Source organism: Oryctolagus cuniculus, chromosome 4 (assembly GCF_051225735.1).
Source record: "Oryctolagus cuniculus isolate XC-2025 breed Fujian yellow rabbit chromosome 4, ASM5122573v1, whole genome shotgun sequence".
NCBI classification, from domain to species: Eukaryota; Metazoa; Chordata; class Mammalia; order Lagomorpha; family Leporidae; genus Oryctolagus; species Oryctolagus cuniculus.
This window is the reverse complement of record NC_142870.1, coordinates 7,997,164-8,015,611: the sequence shown is the minus strand read 5'-3', so window position 1 is coordinate 8,015,611 and position 18,448 is coordinate 7,997,164. Positions and strand designations below refer to the sequence as shown.

Below are 18,448 nucleotides of genomic sequence, written 5' to 3'. Positions count from 1 at the left end.
CAAACACCCACCCTGACTAATGTATTTCAGAAAGGTTATTGCCAGGCCGGCGCCGTGGCTCACTAGGCTAATCCTCCGCCTGCGGCACCAGCACACCGGGTTCTAGTCCCGGTTGGGGCGCCGGATTCTGTCCTGGTTGCCCCTCTTCCAGGCCAGCTCTCTGCTGTGGCCAGGGAGGGCAGTGGAGGATGGCCCAAGTGCTTGGGCCCTGCACCCGCATGGGAGACGAGGAGAAGCACCTGGCTCCTGCCTTCGGATCAGCGCGGTGTGCCGGCCGTAGCGCACCAGCCGCGGCGGCCATTGGAGGGTGAACCAACGGCAAAGGAAGACCTTTCTCTCTGTCTCTCTCTCACTGTCCACTCTGCCTGTCAAAAAAAAAATAAAAAGAAAAAAAGAAAAAAAAGGTTATTGCCAGTGACGATGAGACAAGACTCCCCTGACTACTCCTTGGTTAACTCTCAAGCTCACACCTTCTGCCCCGTTCCTCCATCACAAGTGTTTTGGTAGGTCAGCATTTATGTTCCTTATTCATGAACGCCCTGAACTAAACAAAGCCATGGTCCCACTCACCCTCAGCAAAAGCTCCCAGCCCACAGCACACGCACCCCAGGAACTTTTCCACGTCCAGCCTTGGAAACCACGTGCCCTCCCAAAGACGAGAGAGTCAGCTCCACCTCCAGTACCTGGCAAAGAACGGCTTCTCCGCCACAGGTTCCAAAAGGCACTTGCACAATCATCCTGTCCTGGTCCGCGCCCTCCAGGCGGCCCTGCAGCCTGCCGGGACTCAGCCGCTCTCCGGTGCTGTCCTCATAGACGCAGCCGCTGCTCAGCGCGCGCAGCCTCACTTCCCTGCCATCAGCCTTGGAGAACACCAAGCTCTGGACGGTCTTCTGCAGCGCGTCCTTGCTCGTCACCTGGAAGCCACCGAACGTGAAAGGCGAAGACAGCCCCAATATCTTCCCTCCCTGAGAAAGATAGGCCATGAACTTCTGGTGCAGGTCCTTGGGAATGGCCTCCTGGGTGGCAAGGACCAACAAGAGACAGTTGTCTGGCCACGGGTCCCTGCGGGCGCTCTCCTCCAGCAGGTGGTAGAGGGTGTAACTGTCGGTGTCCACACAGTCGGCCAGAACGGAGCGCACCTGCTGGAGCCGGCCCAGGGCTTCCTGGGAGTCGGAGCCCAGGTAGAGTAAGATGTTCGGAGCCTTGCCCGTCACGTTGACCCTCCTTTCTTCTCTTTCGGGGCAGCTCTCATCAGCAGTGCCCTGCACATTGCTGCTGTGATCGTAGGGAAGATCCGGAATGTTCTCTGCAGAAGCAAACTTGATCAACTCAATGGTGCTGCCCTCGAGTTCCAGACACTCGTGGCAACTAGACAGGTGGAGGTGGTGATGCTCGGGGGAGCCCCCGCCCTGCTCACTCCCCTCGGAGGCGGGCTCACTCCCGGGGGCACTGCCCCTCCTCGGCGTGGAGGAGCCCTCACCAGGATCCTTCGAGTCACTTTTGCCAACGTGCTCCATAACTCCCTGCGCAGGCTCCGTCTCAGGAGATGGTTCGGGGTTTGGCTGCGGGATTGGGGTTTGGTTGTTTAAGGCCTGATCCTTAAGTTCCTCCAGAGTGGAGTCCTTCAAGTGCACGGCTACAGCATGAACAGGAAAGGGCGTTCATCAACACGTCTCAACCGTCATGGCTCCCCCCACGCCCTCAGCGTGCCAGTGACTCACGGCCCAGGACGACCGCCTGCACGGCTCCCACCTGCATCCCCCAATCACTCCTGCCTGCTGGGAGGGCACCCCTGAAGACCCCAGGTGAACCCTCAGTTTCCCCAACCTCTTCCCTATACACATCACAGAGCTTCAAATTCTCTTACTGACTGGAGGAGAGAGAGGCAGAAAAGTGACTTTGCCCACTTCCTCACAGGCTCAATCTCTTGGGCACACTGCCCTAAATATGAAAGGGAGGAGTACATGGGGCACACGGCTGGAATCTACACAGGCCTGCCCCAGGAAAAAGCCACTCCTAGCACACTTCCCCGCACCATCTTGTTTCAAGAATGGAAACCAGTTTACACCACTGATTCCGGAGACGTCCGCTGCACACTTGCTACTGTCTGATGCAGACCTGGGCGCAGGCATGGCGAATCAGGAAGTTCAGTGATTTACATAAATTTCCAGAGCTCAGGAACACTTATCTGTTGAGGATATGAATAAAGGCTTTCACAGACAGAAAGCCTGCATTCGAGTTTAATGAAAGAACAGTTGTTTCCTGAGAAAAGATTTGTGAAAAAAAACCTATGATACAGATTGGGTATCCCTCATCCAAAATGCTAGGGATCATAAGGGTTTCGGATTTAGGACATTTTCAGATCCTGGAATATCTGCAGATACATAATTCTTGGAGGCAGGTCCAAACAGGAAATACCTTTATGTTTCACGTACACCTTACAGACAGCCTGAAGGCAATAGCGTAGACACTTTCAGTGCACCTGCATTCTGGCTGCCTCCTGCCACAGAAGTCGGTGTGGAATGTTCCACTGTGGCATCATGTTAGTGCTGAAAACCTTTCCGATTTTGGAGCCTTTCAGATTTTTGGATTAGGGATGCTCCACCCGTGTTTATATTTTAAGTAAAAAGCTGCTATGTTTAGAATTTCATAGTAACCTTGGCTGTGCTTCCCATTCAGTCAGAACAATAGGCTAGACATAGGGTATTAAACTGCATGAAATAAATATTATATAATTTGAAATCTGGGCTGGCGCCGCGGCTCAATAGGCTGATCTTCCACCTGCGGCGCCGGCACCCTGGGTTCTAGTCCCGGTCAGGGCACCAGATTCTGTCCGCTTGCCCCTCTTCCAGGCCAGCTCTCTGCTGTGGCCCGGGAGGGCAGTGGAGGATGGCCCAAGTGCTTGGGCCCTGCACCCCATGGGAGACCAGGAGAAGCACCTGGCTCCTGCCATCGGATCAGCACGGTGCGCTGGCCGGCCACAGCAACCACTGGAGGGTGAACCAACGGAAAAGGAAGACCTTTCTCTCTGTCTCTCTCTCTCACTGTCCACTCTGCCTGTCAAAAAAAATAATAATAATAATTTGAAATTTGAATGTCATGACATGGACAACAGAGATATGAAAGAAATTTAATAAGGGGGCCAGCATTGTGGCACAGCAGGTAAAGTCACCACCTGTGACACTGGCATCTCATACGGGCACCGGTTCCTGTCCCAGCTGCTCCACTTCTGACCCAGCCCCCTGCCAATGGCCTGGGAAAGGCAGCAGAGGACGTCCCAGTACTTACACCCCTGCTACCCACGGGAGAGACCCAGAAGCAGCTCCTGGCTCCCAGCTCCTGGCTTCAGTCTGACCCAGCCCCGCCCATTGCGGCTATCTGGGAAGTGAACCAGTGGATGGAGGATCTCCTTCTCTATCTCTTCTCTCTCTGTAACTCTTTAAAATAAATAAATAAATCTTTTCTTTAAAAAAATAAATTTAATGATCACCAAATATACACCCTTCTACCCCCCCCAGAACTTGACGCATATATGAATTTTATACCATGATGATTAAACCTAACCTGGTGACTGAATTATTCTGAAACTAAGGCACGCCCTCACGTCCTTCCAACAGGAACGCTCGAGTCCTTCTGCTAACAACTTCTGACATCGCCCCTGGAGGAGGCACTGTCTGGGGTTACTTACAAACGATCTTCTGTGGCACCAGCCCATTGTCCATCTGCAGTCTGTCCTCCATGAACGCCACCCCCAGCTTGCTGAAGTCATCCACGCTCGCTTCAGCTATCAGCCGATAAGGCTCCCCGGGTCTGCAGGCCAACGGCAAGCAACAGTCCGACCACTTGACAACCTGCAAAAACCCACCAGGATGGAGGGAGACAGAGGCTGAGAGTTTTCCCCTCCGAAATAACCAGACACTATTTTCTTCTGCAGGCTTCCTGCCACTAAATTTCAGTCAGGCAAAGCAAATTACCACACACTGCATTTTGGGAATATCAAAGTTACTTTGGCTCACACATTCTCACTTCTACCTGACACAGAGCTCACAAAGCACCAAGTGTAGCTGCCGTGTTTAAAAGGGGCTGGTGCTGCGGCACAGCAGGTGGAGCCGCCACCTGAGACTCCACACCCAAATGGGCACCAGTTCATGTCCCAGCTGCTCTGCTTCTGATCCAGCTCCCTGCTGATGCACTTGGGAAAGCAGCAGGATGGGGTTGGACAGCAGATAAAACACGTCTGTTAGCCCTTCCAGGTTGTTTAGTCGGTTTTAAATTTTATTCACTTACTTGGCGGGGGGAGAAGAAGAGACAGCAACAGAGAGAGACAGACAGACAGACGGAGGCAGAGAAGACTCCCAACTACAGGGTCACTCAATAGCCAGAGCTGGACCAGGCCAAAGCCAGAACCTGGGGACTCAATCCAGGTCTTCCACATGACCCAACCACTGGAGCCACCATCACCACTGCCTCCCAAGGTCTGCATTAGAAAGAAGCTGGAAGCAGGAGCTGGAGCCGGAGTTAAACACAGGTATTCTAACATGGACCCTGGTCATCCTACCCAGTGCCTTAACCAGTGGGTCAAACGCCTGTCCTCGGCCTTCCAGTTTTTACAAAAGATTTGAAACTTGGACACCAAATATAGCTGCAATGGAAAGGCATTTGGCACTTGGGGGCGCTGGAGTGTGGGTTAAGCCACTGCTTGCGACACCAGCATCCCATATCTGAGTGCCAGTTCAAATCCCAGCTGCTCCACTTCCATTACAGCTCCATGCTGACGTGCCTGGGGAGGCAATGGAGGATAGCCCAAGTACTTGCGCCCTGCCACTCATGTGGGAGACCAACATGGAATTCCTGGCTTATGGCTTCAGCCTGGCCCAGCCTTACCACTGTGGCCATTTGGGGAGTGAACCAAAGAATGAAAGCTCTTTCTCTTTCTCTCGCTCTCTGTGTCATTCTGCCATTAAAATAAATAAAATAAATATTTAAAAACAATAAAGATTAAAAAAAACAGTAAATGTGAACTACGGTTACATCCAGTTGCCACTTGAGATGCCAACTTCCTATATCAGAGTGCCTGGGTTCTGGTCCTGGCTCTACTTCTGATTCCAGCTTCCTTCTTTTTTTTTAATAGAAAACTTTTATTTAATAAATAAAAATTTCAAAAGTACAACTTTTGGATTATAGCGGTTCTTCCCCCCATAACCACCCTCCCACCTGCAAATCATCCCATCTCCTACTCCCTCTCCCACCCCATTCTTCATTAAGATTCACTTTTTTTTTTTTTTTTTTTTTTGACAGGCAGAGTGGACAGTGAGAGAGAGAGACAGAGAGAAAGGTCTTCCTTTGCCGTTGGTTCACCCTCCAATGGCCGCCGCGGCCGGCGCGCTGCGGCTGGCGCACCGCGCTGATCCGATGGCAGGAGCCAGGAGCCAGGTGCTTTTCCTGGTCTCCCATGGGGTGCAGGGCCCAAGCACCTGGGCCATCCTCCACTGCACTCCCTGGCCACAGCAGAGGGCTGGCCTGGAAGAGGGGCAACCGGGACAGAATCCGGTGCCCCGACCGGGACTAGAACCCGGTGTGCCGGCGCCGCTAGGCGGAGGATTAGCCTAGTGAGCCGCGGCGCCGGCTTAAGATTCACTTTTAATTATCTTTATATACATAAGATCAACTCTATGCTGAGTAAAGATTTCAACAGTTTGCACCCACACAAACACACAAAGTATAAAGTACTGTTTGAAGATTAGTTTTATGGTTAATTCACATAGTACAATGCATTAAGGACAGAGATCCTACATGGAGAATAGTTGCACAGAGACTCCCATTGTTGATTTAACAATTGACACTCTTATTTATGACGTCAGTAATGTGATCACCGAGGCCCTTGTCATGAGCTGCCAAGGCTACGGAAGCCTCTTGAGTTCACAGTTTCCAACCTTATTTAGACAAGGCCATAGTCAAAGTGGAAGTTCTCTCTTCCCTTCAGAGAAAGGCACCTCCTTCTTTGATGGCCCATTCTTTCCGCTGGGATCTTACTCACAGAGGTCTTCCATTTAGGTCATTTTTTGCCACAGTGTCTTGGCTTTCCATGCCTGAGATCCGAATGCCTTAAGGGCTGCTTCTGAGGCCAGGGTTCCAGCTTCCTGGAGGCAGCAGGTCATGGCCCAATTACTGGGGTCCCTGCCACCCAGGTGGGAGATCTGGAGTCCCCAGTTCCTCCTGACTGACTGCAGCCTGGCCCAGCCCTGGCTGTTGTGGGCATTTGGTGAGCAAAGCAGCAGGTGGAGGAGCTTTCTCTGTCTCTTTCTCTGCCTTTAAGATAAACAAAAATTCAATAAATAAAAGGTAAACACAAATGCAACTGGCCCTCTGTGTCTGCAGACTCCACATGTGCAAATCCAATCAACCTCAGATGGAAAACATTTAGGAAGACTGCATCTGCACGGAACACACACATCCTTTTTCTTGGCAATGCTCCCTACATACACTGTACAGCGATTGACATAGCATTGTATTAGGGAAGTCAGTCATCCAGAGAGTATTAAAAGTGCATGGGAGGTGGTTGGTGCTGTGGCGTCTGCAGCGCCAGCATCCCATATCAAGTCCTGGTGACTAAACTGATGAGCCAACTTGCTGTTAATGGGCCTGGGAAGGCAGCAGATGACGGCTCAGGTGCCCGAGTCCCTGCCACCACACGGAAGACCCGGCTGGAGCTCTTGGCTCCTGGCTTCTGCCTGTCCCAGCCCTGGCTGTTGCGGCTATTTCTGGAGTGAACCAGCAAAAGCAAGATATCTATCTAATATGCCTTTCATGTAGATGAAAACAAACATTGTTTTCAAAAACTTCAATAGGGGCCGAAGCTGTGGCACAGCAGGTTAAGCCACAGTCTGCAACATCAGCATCCCAGGTGGACACAGGTTCCAGTCCCAGCTGCTCCTCATTCCACTTCCAGCTCCCAGCAAATGTGCCTGGGAAAGCAGCAGAAGACAGCCCAAGTCCCTGGGGGCCTGCACCCACACTGGATACCTGGATGGCGTTCCATGCTCCTGGCTTCAGCCTGGCCCAGCTGTGGCCACTGTGCCCATTTGAAGAGTGAATCAGCAGACAGAAGATCTTCCTCTGTCTCCCTCTCTCTCTGTAATCTGCCTTTCAAGTAAATAAATTTGTAAAAAAAAAAAAAATACATAAACAAAACACATCTTGAAGCACTGAGAACTGACTAGACAATACAGAACCATCAGCATGAGGTCAAAGGCTGGAATCAACCCTGAACCTACGGGGAGCGGGGGGCGGGGGAACCCCACAACCAAAGCCACTGCTGCCCTGAAGATAGCTGCTCATCCAGGACACCTGGGCTTCTAAAATCAAGGTCCAACTGGCAAACGGACGACAGGAAGAGAAGAAAGAATACACACATAAAATCATGTGAGTGCTTTTGGACAAAAGTGCCCAGATAACTCGGTGAGGAGAGTCTTCTTCCCCACAAACGTCAGTGGCACAGCTGGGAAGGAAAACGGCCATCATCCACAGAACAGAGAAAACACCTGCAGATCATGGGGCCGGCGCTGTGGCGTGGTGGGCTAAGCCTCCGCCTGCTGCACCAGATCCCAGGTGGGTACCGGTTCATGTCCCGGCTGCTCCGCTTCCCATCCAGCTCTCTGCTATGGCCTGGGAAAACAGCAGAAGACGGCCCAAGTCCCTTGGGCCCCAGCGCCCATGTGGGAGACCCAGAAGAAGCTGCTGGCTCCTGGCTTCAGATTGGCTGAGCTCCAGTCACTGCAGCCATTTGGGGAGTGAACCAGTGGATGGAAGACGTCTCTCTGTCTCTCCCTCTCTCTGTCTATAATTCTACCTCTCAAATAAATAAAAAAATCTTTTAAAAAATTTAAAAACACACCTGCAGATCACATAAATTCTCCCCAACTCTGCAATAAAAACAAACATCCCAATTTTAAAATAGGCAGAGTGCGAACACTCATTTCTCAAGGAAATGTGCTTGTGGCCAGTAAGCACATTAAAAATGCTCTAAAGAAGTGCCAGTTGGGACCACCAGGAGACATCGCTTCATACCCACCAGGTGCCTACAATAAAAAGATGAAGAGCAAGTGCTGAGGATGGGGAGAACCGAACCCTGAACTGTGCTGGCAGAAACACCAGACAGCACGGCCACTTTCCCACAGTCCAACGGGTCCTCAAGATGTCAGCACCAAGTTCTACTCCCCACCACAATCCCACTCCTTAGAAAATTAAAAACATATAACCACTCAAAAAACTTGGAGGGGCTGGCAGTGTGGCACAGTGAGCTGAGCTGCTGCCTGCAACGCCGGCATCCCGTGTCAGAGCGCCAGTTCGAGTCCCAGCTGCTCTACTTCTGATCCAGCGCCCTGCTAATGTACCTGGGAAAGCAGCAGAGGATGGCTCAAGTACCAGGGACCCTGCCATCCAGGTGGAAGACCAGAATGGAGCGCCTGTCTACTGCCTTTGGCCTGAATCAGCCCTGGCCATTGCAGCCACCTGGGTAGTGAACCAGCAGATGGAAGATCAATCAACCGATATCTCCTTCAAACAATTAAATAAATCTTTTTTGAAAACCTTATAAACAAGAGCTCAGAGCAGCATCATTCATTATAGCCAAAGAGAAGAAACAACCCAATGCCCACGGACAGATGAATGGATACATAAAGCACAAACATCCATAGAATGGGCTGTGATTCAGCCACAAAACACCTGTTACAGCACGCGTGCCTGCTCGACAGCCCAATGCTAAGAGGAAGAAGTCAGTAACTAAAGGTCACGTGCTATCTGATTCCATTTCTACAAAACATCCAAAACAGGCACACCCAGAGTCAGAAAGGAGATCAGGGGTTGTCAGCGGCTAGGAAAGGGGAGAGAGAGAGCAGGAAGTGACCACTGATGGGTGCATGGTTTCTTAGGGTGACGAAAATGTTCCAGAACTACATAGGTGACAACACATGCCCAACTCTGTGGATATACTAAACACTGCTGCATTTTCATTGTAGCTTTTTTTTTTTTTTTTTTTTGACAGGCAGAGTGGACAGTGAGAGGGAGAGACAGAGAGAAAGGTCTTCGGTTTGCTGTTGGTTCACCCTCCATGGCCGCCGCAGCCGGCACGCTGCAGCTGGCGCACTGCGCTGATCCAATGGCAGGAGCCAGGTGCTTCTCCTGGTCTCCCATGGGGTGCAGGGCCCAAGCACTTGGGCCATCCTCCACTGCACTCCCTGGCCACAGCAGAGAGCTGGCCTGGAAGAGGGGCAACCGGGACAGAATCCAGCGCCCCGACCAGGACTAGAACCCGGTGTGCCGGCGCCGCAAGGCGGAGGATTAGCTAAGTGAGCCACGGCGCCAGCTTTTCATTGTATATTTCAAGAGAGCAACTTTATGGCACATGAGTTGTATTTGGGGTTTTTTTCCTTGTTTCTACACTCTCCCAGGAGGGCCCCGTACACTCCAGAGCCGAATCCTGGCAGCACTGGTGGACAGCTGTGTGATGCAAGCAAGGCACTCGGGTTCTCTGGGCTTCAGTTTCCTGTCTGTCAGCTGCAGGTCCTAAGTGCGTGCACCTGGGAAAGTTACTGGGTGACCCAAACGGGAGACTACAGGAAGAGCCTGGCCCATGGGAGCACCTGTACTGTTCCACAGCACGGGGTCCTGGGAGCAGGTGTCCTCATGGGAAGACCCTTCACCCTCAACTGAGAAAAAACTGATTCTAGGGGGCATGGGAGTGAGAAACATCCTAGGTGTCACTGCCATTTTTAACCTCCAGAGCGCAACCTACCCCACAAAACCTTACTTCCTGGTAATGCATTCTGCTCCTTCGAAAGAATTTCAGGGGCCAGCACTGTGGCACAGCGGCAGGATAAAGCCCTGGCCTGCAGCGCCCACACCCCATATGGACACCGGTTCAAGTCCTGGCTGCTGCACTTCCCATCCAGCTCCCTGAAAGAATTTCAAGGGCATTTAATTTGTCTCCAGGGACCAACAATGAAAAAAAAAATCTTTGAGAAACACCAGCTTAGAAGGAAAAATAATCACTGCGGGACTTTATGGGACAAGGGTTGAAATCCGCTCCATGGTCTCGAATATTCAGAGAAGAAACCTCATGGTTTTCTCTCGGCTCTGCTGGTAGCGCTCCCTCCACGTTGTCACGGACTTCTCCCAGGGCGTCCTGACACACGGCCAGTGAGCAGGACCCGCCTGGGTGTGCGGCCTGACATTTCAGGAGGGTTCTGCTTGGTGAAACGGACATCTCTGAGCCACAGCAGAGCTGAGGCTTGCGGCTGAGACAGACGTTCCTGGGGGCGGCGGGAAGGCTGTCAGCTCAGGAGAAGGGGAAGATAAATTCACAGCCTGGCTAGGGGGGCTTTCAGATGAGGGTGAGTGGGAAACAGGAAAAGAAACTCCTGCACCAGCTCAGCGTTCTCAGAGCATCACGGCAAACAAAGGCAGAGCAACACCCGGCCCAATCCGGTTGCTAAAACACTGATCTTGCATCCTGCTGTGGCAGGCACCAGCCTGCTGTAATAGGAGCCAATAATTAAATTCTCACACACTTCTGAAGAGGCGAGAGGCAAACAAAGGAAGAGGAAGGACAGGAAGAGGCCAGAGCGCGACACTGACACACACGGCCCTGATCAGGTTTCCCCACTCGGCCAACTGTTTCCTCACCTAAGTGCGTTTCCTTTTTCTAGGAACACGCTCCAGGGGCCACCGACCATGCAGACGCCTTCAAGCAGCGCTGGGTGCTTCGATCAAAGCACAGCGCACGGTCACTGATACTCGTCCACGCTGGCCGCTGCCCAGCGGATGAAAGCAAACAGGACTCTTCAGAGTCGCACTTTGAGCCCAAGACAAAGGGGCAGAGGAAGAAAAGTCAAGCAAAAGGCTCGCTCCCGAAGATCAAAGCTGGGGAAGCCCTAGACAAAGGGACTTCCTCTTGAAAGGTGTCCAGCATCCCAAGCTCTGCACTTCATGCTACAACTCACGACGGCAGGCAACGAGCACCTGCTTCTCTCAACTTCACACGCACAGCCAAGCAGGAGCCCAGGAGTGAGGGACACCAGGCTGCCGTAGCACGCGTGGCACTCCCTTCCAAGGGCATGGGACTAGCTGGAGTCGAGCGACCGATGGGGGAACAGACGTCTCAACCTGTCAGTCACCCAGAGGCAGTAAGTGATGCTACTAATCGCTCTGGCTGTTACTTCTCCTCTTCTAAGTCATCTTAATTACATGACAGGTTATTAAAGTTCTAGCCATTGCGGCGTAGTGGTGAAGCTGCACCTGTGACATGGGCATCCTATATGGGCATCGGTTTGTGTCCCCGCTGCTCCACTTCCAATCCAGCTCCCTGCTAACGTGTCTAGGAAAGCATGGGAAGATGGCCCAAATGCTTGGGCTCCTGCCATCTGCATAGGAGACCCAGATGCAGCTCCTGGCTTCAGCCTGCCCAGTGCTGTCCGTTGCAGCCATCTGGGGAGTGAATCTGTGGGTGAAGTGTGCTCTCTCTCTCTCTCTCTCTCTCTCTCTCTCTCTAACTCTAACTTTCAAATAAATAAATAAATCTTTAAAAAGAATTCTAGTAATAAATTGGGTGGACAAAACTGGACACAGAGAGAAGTAAAAAATTTGAATCTGTGAGTAAGGAATGATATTGTCCTGGATTTTTGCTTACTCTCCCTGGCTGCATTTTGGGTCTGGAACTGAGAGGATAAAAGAAGGCTACGAAACTCATGTTCTGCTCACTGTTACGTAAAAAGACAACGCGCCACACGGCACTGTTAAGAGAAGGATCTTAGGGGCCGGCACTGCGGTGCAGCAGGTTAGGCCACCACTTGCGATGCCAGGGATCCCACATCAGGGCGCCGCTCAGAGTCCCGGCTGCTAAGCTTCCAGCCAATGCACCTAAGGAAGGCAGTGGAGGGCAGCCCAAGTTCCTGGGCCCCGGCCCACATCCGGATGTTGCAGACATTGGGGGGTGACCAGAGGATGGAAGATCTCTCCCTCTCTCTGTCACTCTTTCAAATAATTCAGTTATTTGAAAAAAAGCAGATGGTGTTAGGATCATCCCAATCCCACCACTAGCAAGAGCTGCGATATGAGACTGACTCAGGTGAAAGGCAGCTGTGCAACTGCAAAGCCGTGACTGACAGAGAAGCAGGGGAAAGACTGGTCTAGTGACTGTGATTTTCTGGATACCTGAGAGTTCACGGCACATCACTGTGCTGTTCAGATGTCCCACAAGCACCTGAAGTCCACCGTCTAAGGTGCACAGTTCAGCTCTGGCATCCTCACCCCACTGATGCACACTGGGGAAGCCAAAAGCATCATCTCAGTTGGTGTGGCTGCCATCGCTCTGTAACTAACCACCCCAAAGTTCAGTGGCTAAAGTGAATCATTTACTTCGCTCACGAATCTCCTCTTTTGCAGGATTCGGGACGGACTGCTCCAGGTCCAGGTAGGAGGGTGGCTCCACTGGGGCACATGACCCACTGCCAAGATGGCCCCCCGGAGCTCAGCCTTCAGCGGGGAACTCCAGGGCTCCTCGGTTCCTCTCCCTGTGGCTCTCAGCACAGCGCAGCCCGAGCTTCCTGACAGCTCGGGAGCTGGTCCACAAGACAGTCCACAAGGCCGGGAGGAAGCCGCAGGACGGGACCCAGCCAGGGAGGTCACAGAGCATCACTTCTCCCATATCCCACTGGACAAACAAGCCCAGACTCGGGGGAGGGGGGGAGACCCTGCCTTCTGGACAGGAGGGAAGGATCTGCAGCCATCTTCAACCAGTGGCAGCTTGGAGTCATTCCCGGTGCGTCACGTCTGTCACAGACACGTCCTCCAGCCAGGGTCCCTGCCTGAACACAGCCCACAGCAGAGCCACAGCTGGAGACAGCAGCGGTGACCCTGCGGGGAGTCTAAGGTTATGTTATTTTAGCCACGCTGACCTGCAAAACTGCATTCCTCACACCAGCCCCCCACCAGGCCCTCCTGCTGCATTCCGGACCTCCATAAATGTCTCACGGGTCACCCCCAAACCACCGCCCCTGGGTCTCCATCTCACACTCCCACCAGCAGTGCTCTTCATGGGCCACAATCGGTTCCCGGTCTGCTCCCCTCTGATCCATTTCCGGTCTGCCCAACCTAGGATCTTTCTAATGCTCTAATCAGGTCATCATTCTGCTTTTTATAAAGGGGGTTTTAGCCTACTGTCCTTAGGGATAATGTCTGAGTTCCTAATTCAGACATATAAGCCTTTGTTAATTTGTGTATTTACCAAACTACATAAGAATATTCAACTGCTACACAGAAAACAAGTGGAATAAATAGCTCCGATGAAATCCCGAAGATGCCCTAAGCAGAGACAGTCAGAAACTTGTAAGACAAGTGAAGAAAACAAAAGACTCATAGAGGCTGCCACTGTGGTGCTGTGGGTCAACCTACTGCATCAAAACACTGGCATCCCATATCAGAGAGACAGTTCAAGTCCCAGCTACTCCACTTCTAATCCAGCTCCCTACTAATGTGCCTGGGAACGCAGGAGATGATGGCCCAAATGCTTGGGCCCTGCCACCCATGTGGGAGACCTGGATGGAGTTTTGGGCTCCAGGCTCTTGGCTTCAGCCTGACCCAGTCCCAGTCATTGCAGCCAGCTGGGGAATGAACCAGTGGAAGGAAAATCTCTCTGTCTCACCCTCTCTCTCTGTCCCTCTGCCTTTCAAATAGATAAATAGATAAATCTTTTTTTTTTTTTTTTTTTGACAGGCAGAGTGGACAGTGAGAGAGAGAGAGACAGAGAGAAAGGTCTTCCTTTGCCGTTGGTTCACCTCCCAAACAGCCGCCACGGCCGGCGCATCACGCTGATCCGATGGCAGGAGCCAGGTGCTTCTCCTGGTCTCCCATGCGGGTGCAGGGCCCAAGCACTTGGGCCATCCTCCACTGCACTCCCGGGCCACAGCAGAGAGCTGGCCTGGAAGAGGGGCAACCGGGACTAGAACCCGGTGTGCTGGTGCCGCAAGGCAGAGGATTAGCCTAGTGAGCCGCGGTGCCGGCAGATAAATAGATAAATCTTTAAAATAGAATACAGGCCGGCGCCGCGGCTCACTAGGCTAATCCTCCGCCTAGCGGCGCCGGCACACCGGGTTCTAGTCCCGGTTGGGGTGCCGGATTCTGTCCCGGTTGCCCCTCTTCCAGGCCAGCCCTCGGCTGTGGCCAGGGAGTGCAGTGGAGGATGGCCCAGGTGCTTGGGCCCTGCACCCCATGGGAGACCAGGAAAAGCACCTGGCTCCTGGCTCCTGCCATCGGATCAGCGCGGTGCGCCGGCCGCAGCGCGCCGGCCACGGTGGCCATTGGAGGGTGAACCAACGGCAAAGGAAGACCTTTCTCTCTCTCTCTCTCTCACTGTCCACTCTGCCTGTCAAAAAAAAAAAAAATAGAATACAATAGATGGAACACATGCGTGTTTAACAAAGATAAAAAGGAAGAAACACAGTATATCCTATGCAGAAATATGCAGGGGCAATACCAGTCAGACACAGATCATGCTACCTCCAGACTGGCAGTTGCATCATCCTGAAGTCAGTCAGCCATTACAACCCATTATGCTATGGGCCCAGGTTTACAAGATGGCTTCAAAAAATCTCTGGAAAATGCACATTATGAAAAAATTATGCAAGGCTTTCATAAAAATTTTTGCCCCAAAATAAACTTATCCTTTCAATACATAACTTTTTTTAAGATATGTATTTATTTATTTGAAAGGCAGAGCGTTACAGAGAGACAGAGGCAGAGAGACAGTCTTCCATCCACTGGTTCACTCTTTAAATGGCCTCAATAGCCAGAGCTGGGCCAATCCGAATCCAGGAGCCAGGGGCTTCTGCCAGGTCTCCCACGCCACAGTGCAAGCCCATCAGGTCATAATTTTTTGCAAGCCCCTTATATTCAGCCTAGAAAACAAGATAAAAAGCCTGGCTTCTCATAGGTCACTGGTAAGCCACCGCTGCTACAGCACACAGGTTCCAGTCTCTCCAAAAGAGCAAGTGTGTGCCAGCCACAGGCACCTCTCACCTGCTGGGCACCCTGTTTAACTCAGATCCCTGTAGTGGCGCAGCTGGCAGCCAAGGCTGCCGCAAGCAGAGAGAGCAGGCAAGATGGGACCTGTGCTCATAACCACATGGCCCTGGGCTTCGGTACAGTCATCCGTCCCTCTGGAGGGCAGGTGAGTGCTAACTGACTTCAAATCTCTCCCTTCATTTCTTGCCGCATGTTCTGAGCTAGTGTAACAAACCATATGATACTGAGCAACTCAGCTTGGTCTGCCAACCTCTTTACTGCTCGACCACTGGCTCAGCCTGGCCGGTCACATCCTCAGAAGCCACCCTGCATCGCAGCAACCCCACTGCACGGAGTTCTGTGCAGCACCCTCTGGGCTTCCGCAGTGCTGCTCTGCTTGGCAAGCCAATTCCTCCTCCTTCACCTAATGTCTGCTCTCCCTTAAAACTGAGCGAGCACCTGCCTGAGAAGTCCCGCCTGGCCCCGTCCCACTTAGACAGGACTCTCCACTACTCCCCACCCCTGCCTTCCACGGCACTTAGCACAGAGAAATGTAACTGCTCCTTTACTTAGCTCTCCGCTCTCCCACACTAGCAGCTGCTGAAAGACAGGGACCTCCATCTCTAACGCATCTTCCTTCTCCATCCGGCACACTCCTGCAGCCCCGGCGCACAGACGCGCGTATCACAGGCACGCAGTACACCTTGGAAGAGAGGAAGGTGTGGCGTTGCAGCCGGCTGATCTGCCATCCGGGATACCTGCATCGCACATCACAGAGCCTGGAATCGAGTCCCACCTCTGTTTCCAATCCAGCTTCCTGCTAACATGCCTGGGAGGCGGCAGATGATGGCCCACGTACTTGGCTTCCAGTCACCCATGTGGGAGACTGGCATGGAGTTCCTGGCTACTGGCTTCTGCCTGGCCCAGCCCCAGGAGCTGCAAGTATTTAGGGAGTGAACCAGTGGATTAAAGATATCTCCCTTTCAAATAAATAAATAAAACTTTAAAAAATAAATAAACCCTGGATGGGTGAATTAATGCCTTGATAGGTAGGGCACAGGGAATATAAGCAAATTGTCTGCAGGGAAAGAGTTATGTAAGTTTTTAGGTCATCAGTTCTTCCTAAGTCCTCACTAAACAGGGCTGCTAATATATGTACAGAAGATATTAAAAATTGAGCTGACTCTGCCATCACCTGTCAGCATTTATGATTGCACCTCGCAAAATAACTGCAACAGATGTTCAATAAATGTGCTCATAAATGAATGACTGAGTGAATATATGACCATGTGAATGTTACATTTTTTTAAACCGCATTCCTCAGATTCAATTATTTATTGTTGAAGAGTCTGTAGAATGACCACAAATCACAGCCCTCTCAGATATCCAAAATTCAAAAAGATACCACTTAAGCATCTGGCAGAGTTGCACAGTCCTTCAAATGTGAGAGAACGTACGATCCCATCACATTCCAAGCATTTCTATGTCATATCCTAGGCTGCTATCAAATCCAAATGCCTGAAGAGTTAGGTGAAACACACACACAGGTTCATATGAGCCCCCCAAAAACACAAAACACCTTCAAGCAGTCAACCGAAACGGTACAAGCGACAAGATCAGCCCCTTTTTAAGTAAACAGCCCAATTTATAAAACAGAGCCCAGTACAACAGCCAGGGAGATCAGAAGAATGGTTCTAGAAGTCTCTGGCTCCTGACCACAGGATTCATCAGACTCTTGAATCCTAAGTAAAATGCATTAAGGAGCCAGTGTTGTGGGTGCAGGTAAAGCCACTGCCTGCCACACTGGCATCCCATATGCACACCATTTCATCTCTCAGTGCAGCACTTCCGATCCAGCTCCCTGCTAACAGCCTGGGAAAAGCAGCAGAAAATGGCTCAAGTGTTTAGGCCCCTGCACCCTCAGCCTGGCCCAGCACTGGCCATTACAGCCATTTAGAGAGTGAACCAGCAAATGGAAGATCTCTCAATCTCTCAATCTCTCAATCTCTCAATCCCCCACCACCACCCCGTCCTCATAACTCTGACTTTCAAATAAGTAAGTGTTTTTTTTAAAAAATTAATTTAGGGGCCGGCGCTGTGGCATAGTGGGTAAAGCCACCACCTGCAGTGCCAACATCCCATATGGGTACCAGTTCAAGTCCCAGCTGCTCCACTTCCGATCCAGCTCTCTGCTATGGCCTGGGAAAACAGTAGAAGATGGCCCAAGTCCTTGGGCCCCTGCACCCTTGTGGGAGACCCAGAAGAAACACCTGGCTCCTGCCTTCAGATTGGCACAGCTCCAGTTGTCGTAGCCAACCGGGGAGTGAACCAGCAGATGGAAGACCTCTCTCTCTCTCTCTGTCTTGCCTTCTCTCTCTGTGTAACTCTAACTTCCAAATAAATAAATAAATCTTTAAAAAAATTAATTCAGTAAAATGAGTCAGGTATACTCTTTCCACCGTAGAAAAGTAATTACCAAGGAGCCACCACTCAGCGGGAAATTCGTCATTAAATCTGCCTTAGAAGGTGAGCGAGATGGTAACTGCAGCAGACACGCCAAATATTTTTATCAGGAAGAAACATCTACCCTTTCCTCCTCCCTTGAATGAACAGAACCCACAGATTCTGCTGAACCCACGGCTGCCCAGCCAGGGAGCAGCCAAGTGGTTAAGGAGCAGAAGCGGCGTGGGAAATTCCTGGGTCACAATTTTAAAAAAAGGAGGCTGCCTTCTGCCTTCTGGCCTCGCCTGCTCCGAGGACTGCGGTGAGGACGGCAATGGCAGCGGGGGAGAGGGAGAGTGGGAGAGCCACCCTCGCCCATGACACGGAACCGCCACCTAGGATGGCAGAGGGGAGAGCGCAGGGCAACGGAGGAGAGGAGACTGGGCCCCTGGGTGGCCCTGTAGAGCACAGCCAGCTCCCTGCAAGAAACCAGCCCCCCCACTCGGCAGAGCCACGGCAGCTCCCAGCTCCGAGTGGCCGTGTCGGGGCCGCTCAGCAGTGAGAGGCAGAACCAGCAGGCTCGTGAGTCCTGCGGACTCTGCACCTCGCGAAAAAGCTATGCAGGGATTTCGCAGCTTCTGCACCAAAATGAACTTACCTTTCCTTTCTGTTCTTTCTTCAATATTTAATTTATTTATTTGAAAGGCAGAGCAGCAGAAAAAGAGGAAGAGACATAAACAAAGTGAGTTCGCTCCCCCCAGTGGCTGCAGCAGCCAGGGTGGGCCAGGTTGAAGCCAGGAGCCTAGAACTCCATCAAGGTCTCCCACATGGGTGGCAGGGCCCCGAACTTGGGCCATCCTGCCAGGCACATCAGCAGGGAGCTGAATCAGAAGCAGAGCAGCTGGGACTCAAACTGGCCCTGCAACAGGGGATGCCAGTGTCACAAGCA

General features: G+C 51.9%; 1 protein-coding gene across 7 annotated transcripts in view; it reads right to left on the bottom strand.

The window, feature by feature from the left end:
- HLCS (holocarboxylase synthetase) overlaps window positions 1–18,448 on the bottom strand; it is a 209,404-nt gene that overhangs the window by 184,949 nt on the left and 6,007 nt on the right. For 6 of the 7 annotated variants that reach the window (XR_016232992.1, XR_016232991.1, XM_089331422.1 and 3 more), the window contains exons 3-4: window positions 3,689–3,851; window positions 684–1,636 (exon numbers count right to left, since the gene is read on the bottom strand). The exons of the other annotated variant lie outside the window; for it this stretch is intronic. Coding sequence is in view for 4 of the 6 variants with exons in the window: in XM_089331422.1 (XP_089187548.1) it covers window positions 684–1,636; window positions 3,689–3,851 (1,116 nt within the window). In the remaining 2 variants the exon portion in view is untranslated. The remainder of the gene's footprint in view (window positions 1–683; window positions 1,637–3,688; window positions 3,852–18,448) is intronic. 7 annotated transcript variants of the gene reach the window in all.